General features: G+C 53.5%; 7 protein-coding genes across 7 annotated transcripts; 3 read left to right on the forward strand and 4 right to left on the reverse strand.

The window, feature by feature from the left end:
* Positions 1–115: 115 nt before the first annotated feature.
* SETTUDRAFT_22019 (uncharacterized protein) lies at positions 116–3,221 on the reverse strand (the record flags this gene model as incomplete). The annotated part of the gene is made up of 2 exons (XM_008030541.1): positions 116–1,804; positions 1,857–3,221. The coding sequence occupies 2 exons, from the start codon at positions 3,219–3,221 to the stop codon at positions 116–118; spliced, it is 3,054 nt and encodes a 1,017-aa protein (XP_008028732.1).
* A 1,963-nt stretch (positions 3,222–5,184) lies between these two features.
* SETTUDRAFT_164745 (uncharacterized protein) lies at positions 5,185–9,572 on the forward strand (the record flags this gene model as incomplete). Its single annotated transcript, XM_008030874.1, has 2 exons — positions 5,185–6,397; positions 6,488–9,572. The coding sequence occupies 2 exons, from the start codon at positions 5,185–5,187 to the stop codon at positions 9,406–9,408; spliced, it is 4,134 nt and encodes a 1,377-aa protein (XP_008029065.1). The 3' UTR covers positions 9,409–9,572.
* A 1,158-nt stretch (positions 9,573–10,730) lies between these two features.
* Positions 10,731–11,882, reverse strand: SETTUDRAFT_65791 (uncharacterized protein; the record flags this gene model as incomplete). Its single annotated transcript, XM_008030698.1, has 1 exon — positions 10,731–11,882. A coding segment is annotated over one exon (1,152 nt), but the record flags the coding sequence as incomplete, so codon positions are not given.
* A 469-nt stretch (positions 11,883–12,351) lies between these two features.
* SETTUDRAFT_120018 (uncharacterized protein) lies at positions 12,352–14,726 on the forward strand (the record flags this gene model as incomplete). The annotated part of the gene is made up of 4 exons (XM_008030875.1): positions 12,352–12,491; positions 12,542–12,740; positions 12,790–12,887; positions 12,935–14,726. The coding sequence occupies 4 exons, from the start codon at positions 12,352–12,354 to the stop codon at positions 14,634–14,636; spliced, it is 2,139 nt and encodes a 712-aa protein (XP_008029066.1). The 3' UTR covers positions 14,637–14,726.
* Positions 14,727–16,213: 1,487 nt separating this feature from the next.
* SETTUDRAFT_22023 (uncharacterized protein) lies at positions 16,214–16,588 on the forward strand (the record flags this gene model as incomplete). Its single annotated transcript, XM_008030542.1, has 2 exons — positions 16,214–16,231; positions 16,418–16,588. The coding sequence occupies 2 exons, from the start codon at positions 16,214–16,216 to the stop codon at positions 16,586–16,588; spliced, it is 189 nt and encodes a 62-aa protein (XP_008028733.1).
* Positions 16,589–17,844: 1,256 nt separating this feature from the next.
* Positions 17,845–18,577, reverse strand: SETTUDRAFT_164746 (uncharacterized protein). The gene has a single exon (XM_008030876.1). The coding sequence runs from the start codon at positions 18,525–18,527 to the stop codon at positions 18,321–18,323; it is 207 nt and encodes a 68-aa protein (XP_008029067.1). The 5' UTR covers positions 18,528–18,577; the 3' UTR covers positions 17,845–18,320.
* Positions 18,578–20,431: 1,854 nt separating this feature from the next.
* SETTUDRAFT_164747 (uncharacterized protein) lies at positions 20,432–21,050 on the reverse strand. Its single transcript, XM_008030877.1, has one exon. It carries the CDS (start codon positions 20,993–20,995, stop codon positions 20,675–20,677), a length of 321 nt encoding a protein of 106 aa, XP_008029068.1. The 5' UTR covers positions 20,996–21,050; the 3' UTR covers positions 20,432–20,674.
* Between the last annotated feature and the right edge of the window lie 297 nt (positions 21,051–21,347).

Below are 21,347 nucleotides of genomic sequence, written 5' to 3' on the forward strand. Positions count from 1 at the left end.
TTTTTTTCTTTCCTACTCACCCTACCATCTCACACTCGCTATGTCACGATCATCAATGTACCATCATCACTACTATGTATTCTCCCCCCCCCCCCCTATAACTCCAATAGTTCCTCTACCTACTCATATGCAAAAAGGAGAGGCGAGTAGGAAACAAGGGAAATAAGGGAAGACGGGGAGACTCTGCCCAGGGTGTGGGTTGGCCGTACACTTGGCTGCTTGCTTGAGCGATGAGCGCTTCCCAATTTTTGCTGGCCTGGGATGCAACAGACTCAGTCCAGGGAGTCTCTGAACCAATGACACCAGAGCTGATTTGCGAGGCAGCCGACTTTGCTGAGTCGGAGATGGACGAAGCAGCTGATGCAGCCGATGCGGAAGCAGCCGACGCCAGAGACTCCACAGTGCCTTGTTGAGGGCCGTTGATAGCACTTGAAGCCGCACCCATGAATTCAGAGTACCGGGCATGCGCAAGGCCAATGGCTTCGTAGTACTGTCGTCGGGCACCCTCAGCTACCCCGGTTGACTGGGGGAGAAATTGAGCGGATGCCTGGCTAAGACCCTCGGCGAGACGGGAAGAAGCAATCGAGGAAACAGACTCAAAATACCCTTGATTTGGACTAGCAGCATAGTCCTTCACGGACTGAGTGTACTGCATGGCGTTGGACAGACGCTCACTAGCGGCTGCAACAGAGTCCGAGTAGGCCTTCTCGAAGTATGAAAGCATTGTCTGGTGTGCGGGCTGGGGTTCGCCAGAGATCAGGAGAGACAGCTGGGCCTTGGCGTTCTCCAGCTGTGCGCTCGCCATGCTAACAGCTTCATTGTAGCGAGAACTGGCTTCGATCTGAATCGTCTGAATGACAGCAGTGGGAGTTGGTGTGCCGTAAATTGCGTATGATGCCGCGGTGACGGCCTGTGCGTACTTTTCAGCAGCAACGCTGGTAGCACTCTCAACGGCAGCCTGTTCAGTTCCATAGAGCACGCTCGACGCAGCAGCAAGTGCTTTTGCGTACTGTTCGCTTGCAATAGACGAGGCAGATTCGACACTGCCTTTCGTCTTGGACGGACCCAGAAGCGCTTCGCTCACCGCACGGCTCATCTGAGCCGCTCGGTCTCCCGCATCTGCTACCATGCCCTGGAACTGTTTAGAATACGTGTCCTCGTCGTCGTCAAAGGGCTGGTCGAGCACGACCTGCTTAGCTTCGGCAAGGATCTGAGCATTGGCACCTCCGAACACCTTTTTGGGCGATTCATAGGCTTCGGAAGCCTTTGAAGAGCCCTCGTCGACCATGTCAGCAGCTACAGAGGACGCCTGGGACGCTGCCTCTACGACAGGCGCCGCTACGCTCTCTGCAAGGAGGATTGAGCCGCTCTCAAGTGCTTCCGAGGCCTGCGATGATGCACCTGAATAAGCTTCTTGGGCAGATGAGGCGATACTTTCGCTCAGTGGTGTTGAACTGCCTTGGATGGCCTCGGAAACCTGAGAGGATACGTCCTGGACATTTTCCATGACCTGTTGGGCGGCCTTTCGAATTCTTGGTGCAAAGACCTTGTCGGAAAAATCACTGCTGGCATCACCAGCCCAAATCTTCGACTTTGCAACGTCCTTGAGACGAACCAACTCGCCAACCATTTCAGATGCGATAGCCATGGCCTTGTCCTCAAGCTTCTTAGCCTCAATGTGAGCAACGCGGAGACCGTCATGTCTTGACCCGACAGCCTCAACTTCAGCCTGCCATTCAGTGAGCGTGTCTCTTAGCTTGTGGTAGTTTTGCCAGTCGTCATATGTGACACCGTCGATCCATGCCTATGATTCCTAGTTAGCAGCGTTCGTTATACACGCTTGAACCACAACATACCCATCGCATGCCAACCTCTTGAAGGCCAAGGCCATGTATCTTTTCAAGAACCTCGACAGTGCTTTCCACTGCAGCTTTCACAAGAGAATCGGTTTCCTGGTCAAATGACGCCTTCCAGGCACGGATGTCCTGGGCACGCTCCTTGACCTTGAGACCAAATTCACGCGTCTTGGCGCTGCAATCCTGGTACGCAGCCTCTAGATCGGCTTCGGAGGCATCTTCGGGAAGAGCTTCGATTGTTTTCTTGATGTAGCTCTTAAGCTTGGAGACGGTCGCATCAGCAGTCTCTTCGAGTTTGACAAGCAAGGCCTTGCCGTGGCCGTTGACAGAATTTTCAACTTGTCGTTTTGTAAGGTCTGCGACGCGGACCTCGAGATCGTCAGCACCCTTGTCAGCCGCAGAGGCGAATTTGGACTGCCACTCGCGGAGATCATTGTTGAGCTTCTCCTGAAGTTCAGCACCAGTGAGCTGGGGTTGGGCAGGCTTGGTCGCAGTATGTGCTTCAACCTCATTCGATGCTGTGCTTTCAGGTTCGTTGCCAAAGAAGTCGTCAAGGGCACTCCAGCCAGACCCTTGGGTGGAGCTGGGAGGCACAGCAGAGGCAGAGGAGCTGAGCATGGTAGGGACAGTCTTGCTAGATTCTAAAGGGACGTCTGTCTGAGACTTGGCGGCAGACATGACCGACTCGACCTTTTGCTGGTCCTTGTAGCGGCCTAGTCGCTCGAAGATGCGAACCAACTGGGGCTCGACGTTGTCACCATATAGCACGCGTAGTTGTGGCCAAAGGGTGCGCTGGATAAATGTCCAGACCGCATCCTTGGTGGTATGAAGGTGGGGGTAGACAATGTTAACGAGGACATGATGGCCGTAAGCGTGTCCCTGCTCGAGGTAGGGAAGCGAACGCTCGTAGGCCGGAAGAAGGGTTTGGTAGTAGATGTCTTGGGAGCTGTCTTTGAGGTCCTTGTAGTGAGGAGCAATCGCGTCCGTCGCCTTTTTGACGTGAGGGTCTAGGTGTAGCGCATACTGTGCCCAGGCTTGTTCCTGGGCCGTTTGCAGCTGGGGCCGAATGGACCTGACGTACTCGGCCTCTGCATACTTCCTTGCCTGCTCCACCCTGTGTGCGCCGTGTGTTGCGTATTGCTCGTGGGCAAAGGCAATGGCGGGCGCCGTGTATGGCCTGATCTTGTCGAACTGCGGGACCACGTACGTCTCGTAGTAGGGGTCGAGATAGGGCGCTGCGTACGAGCGGGCTTGGAGGTAGGGCTTGCAAACGCGGGGCGAGTCGTCGTGCAGCTGCGTGATGGAATTGGGGCAGCGGAACAGGAGGGTGATGATGAGGTACCACGTTGTTAGCCGTGCCGTCATGCTCGTAAGAGCTCCCAGGAAGGAGCGCCGTGGCTTTGGCGAGCGAGCTGCCCGCGGGCCTGATGCCCTCCCACCCCAGCCCTGTCACATGCAAGCTGGCCTGCTGCTCGACGGGGGGCACACGAGGCTAATCGGCGTTACAGAGCGCCCAGAAGCAACGCAGTAGGGGGGCAACCTGAGGCACTCCCGCCCACACGTTCTCGCGTCGGGCGTCGCGACATAAATATGTACAGGTCGCGCCCGCCTGCAGCAGCAATTGCGCAGTCATCGCGCGGCACCCTGTCGCGCCGCCAAATCCTGATCTGGCTGCCTGCCTGGCTGCCTGGCTGGCTGCCCGCCCGCCCTTGCACGTGCAATTACATCACTGCAGCTCGGTTGTGCTGCCACCCCCCCAGCGCTAAACAGACAGGTTCCCTGGCGTAACCATCTCCATCTTCCCCGTCTACCCAACATCCCAGCAGCCGCCGCTTTTTTTTGCTCTGTCTGGTGCGTAGACAGACTGCTTCGCACCGCTCAAATTTGGCTAACCCCACTGCGCCCAGCTGCCGGCCTGCCATCCACCACGCCCGATTCATCGTCGTCGAGTCGCGACCATGGCCGCCCAGGCCAACGGAAGGGCAAAAAAGTCCAAAACCTCGCCCAACGGCAGTGCCAATGGTTCCACGCTCGGAAGCCCCAATGGCAAAGCCAAAGGCTCCGCAGACAAGACGCAGCTGGGGCCATTGGGGGGCTGTATGGACTAGGTACTGCTGCTGCTACTACTACTACTACTAGGTGTACTGCTGCTACTACTACTACTACTAGGTGTACTACTGCTACTACTACTTCTACTACTACTTCTGCTACTGCACCTACACAGGGTATACCAATGCCAATGCCGGCACTACCAACTACCATACATGTAGTAGCTCGTCCTAGGCCGTCGCCCTCGCCGCGGCCGGGGGGTTGGCCTGCCAAGCCCCGTGCAAAGGGTCCGGCGGTGGCGGCGACATCACCACCACTTCCGTGCGCCGTCGTCTGCCACCACTGCCAACGCTCCCTCAGCACCCGCACTGCGCTTCCCCGCCCCTATTATCCCTCCCCCGATACACATTGCCCCTCCCCGTAATAGTCTGCACAATTCCCCCGCCCTCCTTCACGCTCCCCGCCTGCCTCCTCAGGCCCTACGCCTCCACCGCGCATCCACGCGCGACGTAGCAGCAACCTGTTCGCCCCTCGCCGTGGTTCCGATGCCTACCTGAGATATCTTGCTTTGTGGCTCCTGCCCGCTTACACGACACCCACTTCACTTCTTCCCTCCCATACCCCCCATACATTCTTTTAATACCACCCAGCCATGGCCACCGATGCCGCGCCGCTGAATGCGGGGCCCTTCGACGACCCCCCCGACTCGACAGCAGGCGACAGAGACGAGGCCGACACCTGCCGGATATGCCGTGGAGAGGGCACCGCCGACGAGCCCTTGTTCTTCCCCTGCAAGTGCAGCGGGAGCATTCGATACGTCCACCAAGAATGCCTGATGGAATGGCTCTCGCACACGCAAAAGAAGCACTGCGAACTGTGCAAGACGTCGTTCCGCTTCACAAAGCTATACCACCCCAAGATGCCCGACCGCATCCCCACGACCGTCTTCGTACGCCGCGCCGCCCTGCACGTCTTCAATATGTTTGTGACGTGGTGTCGAGGCGTCCTGGTCGGCGCCGTGTGGCTGTTCGTCCTCCCCTGGTGCATGCGCGTGGTATGGCGCAGCCTGTTCTGGGTCGGCGACGGGGGCTGGTCACGAGACATGTTCATGGAAACGCCCGAGACGCCCGACATGCGCAGGCTGTCGGCCAGTGACCTGAGCATGATCCGCGCTGCCGTCGAGGGAGCCAAGGGCGGAAACACGACGACCAATGTCAAACTGTCCAACTCGCTACTCTCCGTATCCTACACGCCCAACAACAAGACCAACACCGAGTCGATGCTCTGGAACTTTGCCAAACGCTTCTTCTTTGGCGTCCCGTACCCATATCTCCAGCTTTCCCACATCGATCAGCCCAGCCACTTCTCCATCTCGGAAAAGAACACTACGGCATCAAACACCACCTCCAACTTTCTCGGCACTCGCAACCCCTCGCTGCTGTCTGACGTTCCTTTCTTCAACTGGTTCCAGTCCCAGTCGGCCAATCGCTTCATCGTCGATGTAATCGAGGGCCAAATCATCACCTTGCTCGTAGTAGTCGCTTTTATCCTGGTATTTCTGATTCGAGAATGGGTTGTCCAACAGCAGCCGGTAATCAACATGGTGGCTCTGGGCGATAATGTCGCTGCACAACAGGCTGCACTCTTGGAAGAGGACGCTCACGTCGAGAATATTGCCGTTGACGAGGATGAACTGGACGATGCCCTGGATGTTCTACATGCCGAGATGGCCCAAGAAGCTCGCGAGCCGCACAATGCTGACGCGGACGAACCGACAGTGCCCACCAACATTGCCCAAGCCAACGAGCACGACGCATCAGAACCCACGATACGCCGTATTCGTCGTTCTTCTTCGCTTCGTAGGGAGCGCGACGAGGTGGTCCGGCGACTGGTACACGAAGGTTTGTCCGATGATGATGTGACTGCTCAAAACCTTGAAGAGTCTCTTCGACAGGCCATGGGTGCTGAAGCGTCCGTAGACCAGACTCGAGACCATGACGAAGCCAGCAGCTCAATATTCCCTGCACGCACCTCTTCACTTCCCCTGCCCTCAGGCTCAGCGACAGATGCGACCGAGTCTGATCTGTCTTCATCCTGGCAAAGGCCTAACATGCCAGCACGCGACCGCTCCTTCATTGCTACAGAGATCCGTCGCAGCCTAGAAGAAGGCAACACCTGGTCATTCGACAACGTGCCACAGGCATCAGAGCCGGCTACTGGCACTTCCGACATACCAAATTCTTGGGAAGATGATGCCGGAGACCGGCAACGGAATCAAGAACACGAGGCTGTGTCAGACCAGGAACACCAGAGTGAACATAGCAGTGGAAGTTGGCAACAGGTTCCTAATGTCGTGGATGACTCTGACCAAGCGCTGGAAGGAGATAGCAAAAACGACAAGGGAAAAGCCAAAACTGTTGACTACAACAACGAAGATGCATCAAACGAGCCAGCATCCTCGAGCGAAAGCAGTGTCGCCGACTCGGACAATGGTTTCACGATAAATACCGCTGCCGAAATAGACAATGATGCTAGCCAATCGGAGCACGATACGAGCATGCACGACCACACCGAAATCGCAGAGGTTCACGGACATGAGAGCGACCCCCCTGCAGCTGCAAACCATGTTCAGCCCGCGGAGCCTCAAGCGCCGGGAAATGCAATGAACCGCGTACTGGACTGGATGTTTGGAGACGTGGCGCCTGCGACGCCAGCAGCTGATGAAGGAGGCAACGACGAGCACATTGTTCGTGACCTAGCAGACGAAGCGCCTTTTGTCCCATTCATGGGTAATGAGGCGCGAGATCACGATAATGTCGCTGCACAGGACGCCGACGTGGCTGCTGCCGCTGCTCAAGCTGGTATTGATGTCAACGAACAAGAGGCTATCGAAGATGCAGAGGATCTGGAGGGCATACTCGAACTCATTGGTATGCAAGGACCGATTGTGGGTCTTTTCCAGAACGCTCTATTCAGCGCGGTGCTGATTTCTGCTACACTGGCTTGCGCAGTTTGGCTTCCCTACCTCTGGGGAAAAGTTGTCATTCTCTTCATGGGAAGCCCCGTCTCACTCTTCATCAAGCTTCCTCTGCAAGTGGTCGCCGCAATCACCGACTTCATTGTCGACGTTACTCTCTTTGTGGTGGCTGGCACGACGTACTGGAGCTCCTACACCATCTCCAGCCTGGTGAAACTCTGCTCCTGGGGCAAGCTTTCGCAGACTGTAGAGGGCCCACTCCACAAAATATCTACGCCTGCATACTCTCTTGCAGAAAGCGCCATGGTTCGTATCGGCAAAATGTTCATGGAATCGCCTCTGTCACCTCGACCTGATTACTTCCGGCTCTCCGTCAACGCCCATGCTTCTCTACGAAGCCTGCAAAACACGACTTCGTTTGCACTCAACGAGACCAGCCATTTTGCAAACGCCATTATCGAAGAGATTTCGGCAGAGTCACCTCTTAAGCTTTTGCTGAGGATTTTTGGACACTTGCCGGCTCTGGTCCAAAACACTTCTACGGCTGCATATGCTCGTGGCAACGCCTTACTTTCATGGCTGTGGGCTTCTAAATCATACAAGATCACTTTTGATATGAACTCGAGCCACACTACTGCTGCATACACTGCAATGGAGTATTGGACAGCAAGTGATCGTTTGATTGCCATTCTGGCTGGCTATGGGTTCTTCGCCTTGACCGGTGCAGTGTACCTTAAGCGCGGCACTCCTTTCAGTTCATCACGACAAGGGCAGAAGGTTGAACGCATCATTTCCGACATTCTGCAACAAGCTGGCGGCGTGCTCAAGGTCATTCTGATCATCAGCATAGAGATGTTGGTGTTTCCACTATACTGTGGTCTACTCCTCGACCTTGCTATGCTTCCTCTGTTCAAGAATGCGACGCTGTACACCCGGTGGCAATTTGCTAGGGAAAGCCCTTGGACTTCTGGTTTCGTGCATTGGTTCATTGGCACTGGCTACATGTTCCATTTTGCACTCTTTGTGTCCATGTGCCGGAAGATCATGCGCAAGGGCGTTTTGTACTTTATTCGCGACCCAGATGACCCGACGTTCCATCCGGTCCGCGACGTCTTGGAGCGTAGCGTTACGACTCAGCTTCGCAAGATTGCCTTTAGCGCTCTGGTATACGGTGCGCTTGTCATTGTTTGCCTGGGTGGTGTAGTATGGACTTTGAGCCGGGCTACCTCTGACGTTCTGCCAATTCACTGGACCACTGAAGCACCATCGCTGGAGTTCCCGCTCGACCTTCTTTTTTACAACTTCCTCACTCCGGTCATTATCAAGTTCTACAAGCCTAGCGAGGGCCTGCATGCCATGTACAAGTGGTGCTTCCAAAAGTGCGCCGCGTTCCTTCGCCTCTCAAACTTCCTCTTCGGTGACAAGGTTCCAGAGCAAGAGGGCGACGATGGTAAATATGTACGTGCTCCCTCTTCGGATCAAGCTCGCATTCCCAAGGGCCAGCCGGTCTTTGTCGAAGTGGACCGAGACAATGTGCGCAAGGATGGGCAGAACGAGGGCGGTGTTCACAATTCGGACCTCGTGGCAATGGTGTTCATACCACCGTGGTTCCGCATGCGCATCTTTTGCTTCGTGGTGACGATCTGGGTCTTCATGGGCTTGTCTGGAGTCAGCGTTACCATCTTGCCTCTCCTCTTCGGCCGCTACCTCTTCTCGCTTTTCCTTCCACCAACGGTTGAGATGAACGACATTCATGCATTCTCCCTTGGAGTGTATACCATGGGCAGCATCGGTTATTCGGGCTATCACGCATTCAAGTTTATATCATCACTCAACCGGCGGGTACCAGACCCCATGTCGACACTCCAGACCATCGCGGCCACTACTTCACGCATCGGCGGTCGTGCTCTACGCTTCTCATACGTCTGGACTAGCCTCATCTTCGCCATCCCCTTCCTGTTTGCCGTGCTCCTGGAACTCTACTTCCTCATGCCACTACACGCGTACCTCGGACCCAAAGAGCCGCATGTTGTCCACCTGATCCAGGACTGGACCCTGGGCTTCTTGTACTCTCGACTAGCAGCCAGGCTCGTCTTTGCGAACCGCAACTCCCGTCCTGCACGTGCTTTTGCAGCCGTAGTCCGTGACGGGTACATGTACCCCAACGCCAAAATCGCCACGAGATGCTTTGTGCTGCCCGTCGTGGCCATTTTCCTCGTCGCCATCGCCGTTCCGTCCAGTCTGGCGTTCTTCGCCAGCAAGGTCCTGTACCGCGGTGCAAGCGAAGTGACGAAGAACCAGGTCTGGCGCTTCAGCTTCCCTGTCGTGGGCCTGAGTTTAGTCCTTATGTGGGCTTCTTCTGCTGCCGTCCGCCTGCTCGTCCGCTGGAGACTCGTCGTCCGCGACGAAGTCTACCTGGTCGGCGAGCGCCTCCACAACTTTGGCGAAAAGAAGGCGCCCGCCCGCGTGCCCAGTGCAACGTCGATGCCCTCGACGGTTGGCGCTGATGATGTGATGGTCAGGTAAAAAAAAAAGCCCTGTAAACCGAGGCCTCAAGTTGTTGATTCCGACATGAGTGATTGGGAAATGGGAAATTTGTGTACTTGCTAGTGTAATTCTTCTCTCTTTTCTTTTTCTAGTCGTCTGGTAGATTCATGTCAACATGGCCAATTCAATTCAATTCAATTCCCCCTTTTGTCTCTATCCTAATCATCCATCTTTTGGCTCCATATGCATGATGAATTCGTGTCAATGTTGCATTTCAACGTACACATGCCAAGGCCGTGGATTTCACTCTTACTCGATACTACCGGCAGGTTTCTATCGTATCGTATCGTATCGTACAGAAGAGAGAGGGAGAGAGAGAGCAAAATCACCCACTCACTCACTCACTCACTCGTGGTCAATCTCACAACATATACACATACACACATATATCTGGAGGGACGAGGAGCAAGCGAAAATTCAACAAATGTGTACACACCAAGACCGAAATTCCATTTTTTCCATATTCCATTTCTTTTTTGTTTTCCATTTATTTTCTGCATTCATTTTTTGCCTCCCCCCCCCCTCCACATCATCGTATCAAAACAGAAGGGGGAGGAGGGGGTAAAAGGTGCGCGAGAGAGAGAGAGTGTGTGTCAGACTACATAAGTTTGGACTTTGGGAATTAGAGGGGGAAAGGGTATAACTAATGGGGACACACACACACACATACATAAATATATAGATACATAGATACATATAGACGTGTGTATGTTTTCTCTCTCTCGCGGACTAAAGGGGATTGAGAGATCCCAGGACGGGACAAAAAAAAAACAGAGAGAGAGAGAGAGAGATGCAGAGGAACAAAGGTACCGAGATGATTTTAGTGGGTGTAATACAAGAAAAAGAAAAAGAGCAAAAAACAAGGGACTGGAAACACGGGGTGTGGGGGGAGGTGGTTGAACCGCTCGCTGTATATGTGTATATGTGTATATGTGTATATGTGTATATGTGTATGTGTGTATGAGTGTGAATGTGAGTGTGAGTGTGAGGGTCCCTTCTACGCAAAATCATGCATAGTCCGTGGCTAACCCAAAAAAAAGGGAAGAAAAAAAAAAGAACATAATGTACAAAAAAAAAAGACAGAACGAGGAAAACCCCTGTTTTTCTGATTCGTAAACACTGCCCCACCCCCCGCATGCGTGATTGGCTTTTTTGCTCTCCCTCTCTCACTCACTCTCTCTCTCTCTCTTTGAAGGGTGCGTTTGCGTACAACATGTTAGGGTAGGGTATTTGTGAGGTTGTGAATGCTAGCGTGAAGAATGAGGTTATGTGCGACGAGTAGTTCTTGACTTTGCGGCTGGCTTGGATGGTAGAGCGGCTTTGGCTTGACTTGATGCGGTAGGGGCGTCGAAAGATCTCGTATTCCTTTTCTTAACGGCGTGCGTGGCGCCCTTGGCGGCGGGCTCGTTGTCAGCTTTGCGCTTGCGGGAGGACGTTGTTGTCTTCGAGTCGGTGGTGGTGCTGGTTTGAGAAGTGGCGGTGCTGCGATTGTGGTTGGATGAAGGGGGTGTAGGGGGCTGTTTGCTTGAGGGAGTTGCGTCGGCGGATGTGGACTCGTCGTCGGCGGTCTCCTTGGTGCTGTTACGCTGTTGGGCTACCCATGAGAGAAGCTTTTCTTCGGCTTCTCCGTCGTCCTCTTCATCCTCCCCTTCTAGCATGGCGTCGGCCATCTCGCCTGCAATGTCATCACCTGCATCTTTGTCGGCAGCCATGCGTGTAGCAAACTCGAGCAGCTGCTGGGGATCCATGCCGCTCAGTGGGCCGCCAGCAGCAGCAAGTTGGCGCTGCAGCGCTGCCAGCAGCGCCTCCTGAGATATACCGTGTCCTTGGGTGCTCATGTCGTCTTCATCGCCTTCTTTATCGTCCTCGTCCTCGTCGTCGTCGTCGTACGGCGGCGATGCAGGCTTTGTGACAAATGCCATGTCGCCCTTTTCCTTGTCCGACGGCAACGACGATGCGCCTGGTGAGTTTGGTGGTGACCCCTTTGCCCAGTCTGGTGTTTCCGTGAGCTTTTCTCGCCAGTCTTTGAACAGAGCATAAGGCTGCGCATTGTCGTCTAGCATCTTTGGTTTCAGGCCGCGATCTGCGTGGGAGCGCCAGACAATGGGCGAATGGCCCGGCGCACTTGGTTCGGTGTGCGCTGTTGCATCGACCTGCGGCACATTCTTCCTGCGTGAACGGCCACCGACTGCTCGCTTCCTTTTTATGCCCGTCTTCACACCCTTGACGTCGAGTGCCTGGAAGCGGGTGTCGTCGTAGCCGTCGGATGCGTACTCGAGGTCGTTGAAGTAGTCGAAGCGGTCCCAGTCGTCTTCCATGTCCTCGTCACCACACGTTGCAGGCGGCGGCGAGGCAACAGCGTGCTCGGCCAGGTCATCGGCCGCCATGTACTCGTCTTCGACATAGAAGAAGTCGGCGTCGCCATCGTCGTAGTCGTCTTCGTAGTCGCTCATGATGGAGGCGGATGCGCAGCGGCCCAGGCAGCCGTCGAGGAGAGTGGTTGTAATGTGCAGTCAGGACGGGGCAAGGTATGACGCGCGCCCGCGCCGATGCTGCTGGCGCACGGGGACCATCAGCGCAACCTGTTGTGGCGCACTCTCGAGGCAGCGGCGGCCAGCAAAGACGGACACGCTGTCACGGTCGCCTCCCCTGCTCCTTCCCGCCGCACCCACGCTCCTTCCCCATCGAGTCGTCGGCATGGGCTGCACCTGCCCGCAATGGTTTGCTCGAGTAAACACGAGGCGCGTGCGTGCCTTCCCCGCGGATTGACGTACCGCGGCTCCACGCGGCTTAACACCACCGAGGCCCCCCCTCCGCCTTGCTGGGACAGCGCCAAAAAGCACTATGCTTTGGGAGCTCCAGAGTCAATCAGTCCGCGATCTATCAGTCTCGTCTGCTTCTCCATAGACTTCGCCGGTGACCATGCGTGCTTTCCGGAAATCGACTCGCCTCTCGCGCCAGCTGCTGGCTTCCAATGGCCTCCGCTACAGTTCCACCAGTGCTCCGCCCACGTCCAAGTCGCTTACCTCTGTCCTCATAGCCAACCGTGGAGAAATCGCCCTGTAAGGCCCTGGGCTTGGATACATGCGAGTTGCATCTAACATGGTCTCAGGCGAGTCGGCCGCACAGCTTCTGAATATGGCATACGGACCACAACCCTATACACCGACCCCGATGCTCGATCACAGCATGCATTGAGCTCGCCCTACGCCGTGAACCTTGGTGACCCGTCGGCATACCTCGACGGCGACCGCATAATACAGATCGCAAAGGAGCAAGGTTGCCAGGGGATACATCCAGGATACGGCTTCGTACGTCTGTACAAGCATCTATTTGACATGCGTCTAACAGGGACCGTAGTTGAGCGAGAACCCCACGTTCGCAAGGAAGTGTACAGAGGCTGGTCTGACCTTCATTGGCCCGCCATGGCAAGCAATCGAGTCCATGGGAAGCAAGAGGCAGGTACTCACCATCGGCCCTGGCCACGCTAGCTAACGTCCCCAAGCGAATCCAAAGACATCATGACCAAAGCCGGTGTACCCTGCATTCCGGGGTACCACGGCTTCAACCAAGATCCGGAGTATCTCAAGGAGCAGGCCGCAGGCATTGGCTATCCTGTGCTCCTCAAGGCTGTCAAAGGCGGGGGCGGCAAGGGAATGCGCATCGTCAAGGATGAGTCGGAGTTCTTCGACCAACTGGCATCTGCAAAGTCGGAAGCGCGCAACTCGTTTGGCGATGAAGTTATGCTGGTCGAGAAATACATCACCACACCACGGCACATTGAGGTGCAGGTTTTTGCCGACAAGCACGGAAACTGTGTTGCCCTGGGCGAGAGAGACTGCAGTATCCAGCGCCGACATCAGAAAATTCTCGAGGAGTCCCCAGCACCCCACTTGGATGAGGCCATCCGGCAAGATATCTGGGAGAAGGCGCGCCAGGCTGCACTCGCTGTGGGCTACGAAGGCGCAGGAACTGTGGAATTCATCTTCGACAATGAGACGGGTGAGTTCTTCTTCATGGAGATGAACACCAGGCTTCAGGTCGAACATCCCGTTACTGAAATGGTTACCGGAGAGGACCTCGTCAGGTGGCAGCTCATTGTTGCTGAGGGTGGAAGACTGCCCCTTACCCAACAGGAAATTGAGCAGAGGATCAAGGAGAGGGGCCATGCAATCGAAGCGCGCATATACGCTGAAAATCCAGACATGAACTTCATTCCCGATTCTGGGCTTTTGCTTCATCTGAAGACTCCGGAGCCTACTTCTACTGTGCGCATCGACTCTGGCTTCATCGCCGGTGATGAAGTATCTTCGCATTACGACCCTATGATCTCCAAACTCATTGTCCAGGGCCCTACACGCGAAGCCGCAATCCAAAAACTGCGAGCCGCACTAGAAGAGTACGAAGTTGCGGGACCTGTCACAAACATTGAGTTTATCAAGCGCATGTGTGTGTCTCCAGACTTTGTTGCCGGCGATGTAGAGACAGGATACATCCAGAAGCACCATGCTGAGCTCTTCACTCCCGAGCCCCCAGCACCAGAAGTCTACGCCCAGGCCGCTCTAGGTCTTGCACTCGAACAAATTTCTGCGTCAAAAGGAGATGTATGGAAAGGTCCGCCTATCACATCCGTCGGCTTCGGTTTCAGCAGCTCCTACCAAGAGCGCGAATTCAACCTCGTCGAGATACCAGCCGACGGCAAAGGCGAAGAAAAAGCCACAAAAGTTACCGTCCGCCAGACGAGTCCCCAACAGTTTAATATTCGCGTTGGCGACCAAACATATAGCACCGTCACATCGACTTTCTCGCCTTCAAACAACACCATAACTTCCTTTTACCCGCACACACGTCTCGCAACCACCTTTGTCCGCGATGAAGACCGCATCACCCTCTTCCACCTTGGCCGCCAGCACCGCCTCAAACTCGCCATGCCGGAATGGACCAAGAAAGCTCTCGGCGTCAAAGATGTCGCTAACAGCGTCCTGGCGCCCATGCCCTGCAAGGTACTTCGTGTCGAGGTCGAAGAGGGTCAGGAAGTCAAGAAGGACCAGGCTCTTGTTGTTATCGAGAGTATGAAGATGGAGACTGTGATTAGGAGTCCTAGTAATGGTATTGTCAAGAGAATTGTTCATGGCAAGGGCGATTTGTGTAAGGCGGGAACTGCGCTGGTCGAGTTTGAGGAGCCTGCGGGTGAGAAGGAGGGTTAGTGTTTTGTTCCTTTGTTTATGTATACTGTAGCGATCTGGGGAAGTTATGGCCTGGGAAAATACTGTATGAATGGTATGATGATGAATATGCCAAATGTTTGTTTTGATATCTTGTAGTTGTTCATGAACAAGATTACTAGTTCTTTTACTATCCAAGTGTCTAGCATGCATTAATCTGGTATCAGTCTTGATGTTCCTTGTGGATTTCAAATCTTACTTGATTGTTCTTGCTTCTGCTTTATCAAGTGTACATTTGGTTCGTAAGGTACACGAATGCCATGGCACTGATAGACTCAAATGACCACATGCACGAAGTGTCGATTTTCTTGTTGACCTCTGCATATTTCCGTACGATTGCTTGAGCAGTGATGAAATTCTACATCCAGCACTATCTCTCTACAACACGTATCCATCAGGATCCAAGACCGTACCTCCACACACCCATATCCAAGACCGCAGAACCACTCGGCATACCCACCACCACCACCACTACCTCCTCCACATCACAACCCACACTCCGCAACGACGTGTCCATATCAACACATGACGTCACTCTCCACATTGCCCAGCACGCATCCTCACACCACCAAGCCCTTCTCTCACCACCATAAACCTCTCACATCCCCGTCCACGCGTCCAACCAACCCAAAACACATCTAGATTAAAAAAAACACTAAAAGATATACTCGGCATTAATATCACGCATTACCAATACTATCCTTTACGCTTTTTTTTTGGTTGTGCTGAGGCATAATATTGGCGTATCTGACATACATAACACACTGGGACACTAACCAAGACATGTAAGTACGTACTTACGTACGTACGCAGACAGAGAGAGAGAGAGAGACACGCCACCATGAACTAACCACCCAACCAAGCAACCCATGCCTTGCCTTGCCTCACACACCGGTGCAGACATCCCACATGAAGAAAAAATTAATGCCTAGTTGCCGATTACCGGTGCACACCCATCTGATTATCAGAAAAACACACAGACATATTTGTTGTGTTGGCGGTCGGTCGGTGTTAAACACACCCCTGGCGTGCCTGCGCCTGCGCCTGCGCCCGCGCGCGTATGTGTGTATGTTGTATGTATGTATGCATCTCCCTATACTTACGTACGTACGTACGTACCCAATTGATTCATTATATTACCCAGCATTGCATGTATAGAACCCCAGTTACCGGAGGATATGTATATGTGTATGTGCTTTTTTTTGTAAAAAAAAAATAACCCTGGCGCACGCGCGCGCGTGTGGGTGGGTGGGCGTGTGCTTCTTGTTCCCCCCCCCACCCAACACCTTGAACGGGAATATTTTCTCTCAAACCCCCCCAGCTTGTTGCCAGGGAGGGATTGGAGGTGGGGGGGGGGGGGAAGAAAAGGTCAACCTGGTTCACAGCAAAACATGCACACATACACATATACACCCCTACATATACCCATACGGAGAATATGTACGTAGATACATACCCTGCATGTTACCAGGGCAGGCGGGATGCGCGAAGACAAGGCAAGGGTGATTGATCTGCGGGTTTTTTTCTCTTTGTCGCTGATATATCGCCGTGCGCATACCATGGCCCTTGTACATAATGTATGGATTTTTTTTTCTTTCTTTCTTGGGGGTTACTACGTACGTACGTACGTACGTAAGTACGGTGGTTTAAAACTAAGTAGCTAGCTAGCTAGCTAGCTAGTCAGCCAGCCAGCCAGCCATGTTTATCTATGCAATGTAATGCGTGTTCTGCTACGTTGATGTATCAAGTTAGATGGAGAGTAGAATACAAAGAAGAAGAAGAAGAAGGAGAAGAAGAAGGAGAAGAAGAAGGAGAAGAAGAAGGAGAAGAAGAAGGAGAAGAAGAAGGAGAAGAAGAAGGAGAAGAAGAAGGAGAAGAAGAAGGAGAAGAAGAAGGAGAAGAAGAAGGAGAAGAAGAAGGAGAAGAAGGGCTGAGCTAAGGTGAGGTGAGCAAATTAAAGAATAATCATAATAGCGTACATATGTATGTAAGTGTGTGGTTTTCTTCAACTGCCGCGCGCGCTCTTTCTTGATTATTTTATTATTATTAGCAGTGTTATTGCTAGTGGTATTACAGTTAGTAGTATTATTGTTAGTCCTACGTACTATCGTGCTAGTACCGGTACTGGTATTGGCATTATGACGGTGATCTTGGTATCGTTAGGGGAGGAGGAAGTAAGTCAGGATTAACGAGATGATGATGATGATGATGAGCGACTTTGGTGGCGGCGAGGCCGCACTGACCAGTTGGTTACTTGTTTAGCCCCAACGCGCTATTTTGGAGTTGCGGAGATGCCGAGAAGTGGGGGTAAGTGTACGTGGGTGCGAGCGAGAGGGGTGGCTATGGGGTGGTGCTGGTGCTGGTGCTAGGTATGGGTAGGGTAGCTGCATAGGTTGTATGGGGTTGATCACGGTATGGTGGTGAGAGTACGTAGCCATATGTTGGGGGCTTGGGCTGGGGCTTGGGCTTGGGCTGCGCTGATCTGCTGGTTACGTAGGTGGCGCTTTTTTTGTGAAGATGGACGGCAGACTCTTGTGCGCTGGAGAGGAACTGGGGCAGGGCTGTTGACCGGTAGTCGAGTATGCAGGATGGGATGGGATGGGATGACGTACGGTGGCTGTACTGTACGTGTGTGTGTGTGTGTGCCAGAGAGACGAGAAACTGTGTCCAGCGTGAGAGTACTCAGTTCTGTACTAGAGATATACGCGTTGCTTGTATGTACAGTGCAGTGCAGTGCAGGTTCCGTGTGAATACGGATGCAAAGAAACAATCAACTGTAAAGTTATTGTTTATACTGTCTTGTTGCAAAGGCTACGCACTGTACTGGTGCTTCGACTGTTTGTTTACTTTTCGAGCCAAAACAGATACCCACACGCGCAGTGCGTGTGACTCTCTCCTCTCCTGTACACTGTACCTTCTAGGGACACAGGAAATGCACATGTATCATGGAGTGCACCGAGGGCGTGTTGTGCCTCGAAAATGTTTGACAAGACTGGCATTAGTTGGGCGTGAAAGAACACACTGACCGTGTAAGCACGTATGTATAGGGAACGGTGATGATGACGATGTAGAACAAAACAGCAGTTGGTTTTTTTGCTTCTTGCTAGCTGCAGTCGTCGCCTATCTGTTTATGATCACAGTATTTCTCTTTTTTCTTTTTCTTTTTCTTTCGTTCTTCTTCTAGGCCCCCTGTATGCCTGTATGCTGTGAACGCCTGTTTATCCACGCCTCATGAGCATGCGGCGGCGGCGATTGTGTTCTCATTGTTCTGGCCCAGCCCAGCCCAACACACACAGAGAGACCATGCATGTATGTACCGACACTTTGTTCTACACGACAGCGGTGGGCACGAATGCCGGTTACACAAAGACGTGGAGAATGGCGGCAACATCAGATATACCGAATACGGACATTTTTACCATATAAAGCAACCATGGGAAACAAACAAAAGCAAAATCCCTACGCTGTACATAGTCCTACCTAACATCGTCCACAACACCTTTGCTTGTCCTATCTGCCAACTAACGTCCATGTACGTAGCAGCACACCACACACAACTTCCCTCCCTTGAGAGAAAAGGACAACATAGCTACACACGTTGCATTACACACCAAGAACAGACTTGTCAACAAAAAATGCCATGCATCCATCATCATCACCGTAATACTACCACGGCGGAATTTCAAACCCATCCCCAGGTCTGCGAGGGGGGGGAGCGTGAGCGCGCGCGGCCGCCGCATGCTCCCTTCGCTCGCTCGCTCTCCCTGCACCGCCAATCCATGGAGCGAATCTCGAGGGAGGGGGGAGGGGAGGGTGGTCGCTAAGCATGAGCAGGCCCCAAGAAGCAGGCCGTGGTCCCCCTTCGCCTCGCATCTTGCCCCGTGAGACCCAGGCCGTAAGATCGGCGCATGGCCACCTAGAGACAAAGTGCGAAAGCGAGGCGGGGAGGTGGGAAGGGTGAGGGGAGGGGTAAGGGGGCTAGAGGGAGGGGGGGTAAGAGAGACAGAGAGAGACAGAGAGGATACACCGGAGGTTTGTCCGACGAAGAAAAAAAAAGCCAGACCAGATGCATGCACTCATCAGCTGGCTTTCGTGCCCGACAGAAAATCATGCCATACCATGTCATGTCAGCGCCGCGGCCTGGAGTCCGATGATAAGCACTGGGGGGCGTGGGTATGGGTAAGGGCAAGGGAAGGGACGGACGGAAAGGAGTGGAATTGGGGCGGTTTCCTTCCCCCCATACGCCCTTACGCCCTTACGCATAGTCCCCCTCCTCCTCTCCTTGTCTCCCCCCACACGACAAGATCCCAACCCCCCCTTGCCTTGCCTTCCCGCCATTTGCGCCTGCACTAACTGCCGCGGTGACATGGTCCCGAAGCTGGGTTTTTTGGTCGAAACAGCCCTGAGACAGGCCGGCGCCTAAACTTGCCCTACTGTACTTTTGCCCACCCAGTCTGTGACAACGACGAAAAGGCCATCCCAACAAGGTGGACAGATCTGAACAGAGGGGGTGGTGGGAGAATGAGAACCGCATTTGCGAAAAAAAATGAGGCTTCACCTTTTTTTTTGCGGGACTCAGTGAGAGGAATCTGCGATAAGGTGCGGCTTTTTCCACTACACCTATACTTGGACGAACAAGGCTGTTGAGAGCCAAGAAGTCCTTGTTTCTTTCTTTTCTTTTTTGTGTGTGTGTGTGCGGATGGGTGGGTGTGGTGGGTAATGTGTGCGCGTCTTGACTCGGTTGCTTGTATGCTGAATTCAAGATAGAGTTGGTGTCCAACCGTCGGTCCATTCATCGGAATTGGGAACAGCCTATTGTCCCAGTGTTTGCTGCTATTTTTTTAACCCCCCCTCTTCCTTGGCTTGCTATTCCCAACCAGGAGGAGCATGGGTTGTTGTCATGGAATGGACCACCGGAAAAGTTTGCCAGCGCATGCTTCATTTTTATTCCCCGCACGACTTGGGTGTCTTTGGCAGAGTAGCATTTTCTTGATCTATTTGCATTTTATTATGTTATCTCTGTGGGGGAAGGTTCTAGACAAGCCCGCTCGGATCACAGCGGGAGATCGGACAAAGTGTATGACGGCAAGTGAGTGTTTTGGGCTACTGCTGATCCCAAGGAAATAAGAGAATCAGCATAAGGGCCGGGGTGTGACGCGTCCATTGAGCTGGGCCGATTGGAAAAGGATAGTGTGATGAAGGGTGACACGAGGTTGGGCAGTTGTGGTGTGGTGTATCTGGCGTTCCGACACTCGGGGTCGATCCAAGGTTAGATTGAGCTGTTACATGGTGATTGATTACGCTTCTGTGCTTTAGTTTTGTTGATAATACATGATAATGATGAAGAGATGGTGTGAGGCCTTTAGACAGGAAAATGAGGCCATTCCTCGTGACCATTGTTTCGGGATGTGGAAGGGGGAGAATGGAGTAGGCGGAGCGATGGCCTCGAAACGTACAGGCCGCGCACACATCTTGAATGCTCGCGACCAGATAGTCGTATTGCGCCATGGGCAAATGGGTCGTGTGCTAGCGAGCTGTTCACAGCCAGTGTCTTAGTCGAGACTGAGGGTCACGCGCAGACAGTGTGCTTTCTCGTCGGAACCATGATAGGACCCGTCATTCGCTCCCAGCCATCAGTGGCACGCGGGGAAGAACCCTGTGTACAGTTTGACACGACAGTTTTGACTATCCATGGACATCCAGCGGAACTCTTGGTCGACGATGGAAGAAAGATCGCACGGTTTAGATCCGAGCATGGCTGGGGGGGGGGGGCCTGGTCGAGCGGAATCTGCGATATCCCTCTGCGGCAGCCGCTGGCATATCCTAGCTTCGAGCACCAGCTGGTCTCCCATGGCGCTTCCTGTTTTCAATGCATATTGAGATCATGAAACGCAAGTTTGAGTATCTTCTCCGGTACGTCAGTCAACGTTTGGCCAAACCTTATGTAAGATTGGACATTTTTGGACATTTATCGTCCGAGGCAGCCATTGTATCGCATACACACGGAAGACTTGCTGTAATCAATCCACAACCCATTTGTTTGCAATGTTTCTGAAGATGGAAGGATCGTGTCGGCATTGAGTTGAGAAGAAAGCTAAGAAAAACAGAGGTGGCTGGGGAGGATGCCGCATCTTTGGGTTTCGGAAGTGTTGTGGAACGGCCTTCACATGGAGGGCATTTGAATCGCTCGATGTGTTGTTGTTACACGCTACACGCGGGGCGTCCAACCGGTAGTTGCATCCAGCGCTCCAAGAAGAAAATGGGCTGGTTGCGGGCAGGCCGAAGATCACGCGTGTGGGACGTCGAGGAGGAGATACGTGTACACTTGGAAGATCGGCCATGGCGCATTGTCCCCTTTTTTTTCTTTTCTCTCTCTCTCTCTGCGCTCTCTCTCTTTGCACAGGCCACGCGACAGCTACTAGTGCCGGGAGGGAGCAAAGAGGTTCATGTGGTGATGACTTACACATTTGGTCCCTGCGTTGCTTGGCCAAATGAGGTAATTGAAAGAGTAATCAGCACTACGCGTGATGCTGACATGGAGGGCTCATAAGCCATAAACAGGCTCAATTTCGCGTGTTTTGAGCGAAATTGACTGAAGAGCGGCAGCGTAGGGGTGTGGGCGAGTACAATGCTCAGGCTGGATTCTAGAAGGGCGTTGGAAGGAGACTAGCAGGATGAAACGCGTGCGCGTGC

Source organism: Exserohilum turcica, assembly GCF_000359705.1.
Source record: "Exserohilum turcica Et28A unplaced genomic scaffold SETTUscaffold_5, whole genome shotgun sequence".
NCBI lineage: Eukaryota > Fungi > Ascomycota > Dothideomycetes > Pleosporales > Pleosporaceae > Exserohilum > Exserohilum turcicum.

Coding starts and splice junctions, on each gene's coding strand:
- SETTUDRAFT_164747 (XM_008030877.1), bottom strand. CDS start 20,995: ATGGCCGATCTTCCAAGTGTACACGTATCTCCTCCTCGACGTCCCACA.
- SETTUDRAFT_164746 (XM_008030876.1), bottom strand. CDS start 18,527: ATGCGAGGCGAAGGGGGACCACGGCCTGCTTCTTGGGGCCTGCTCATG.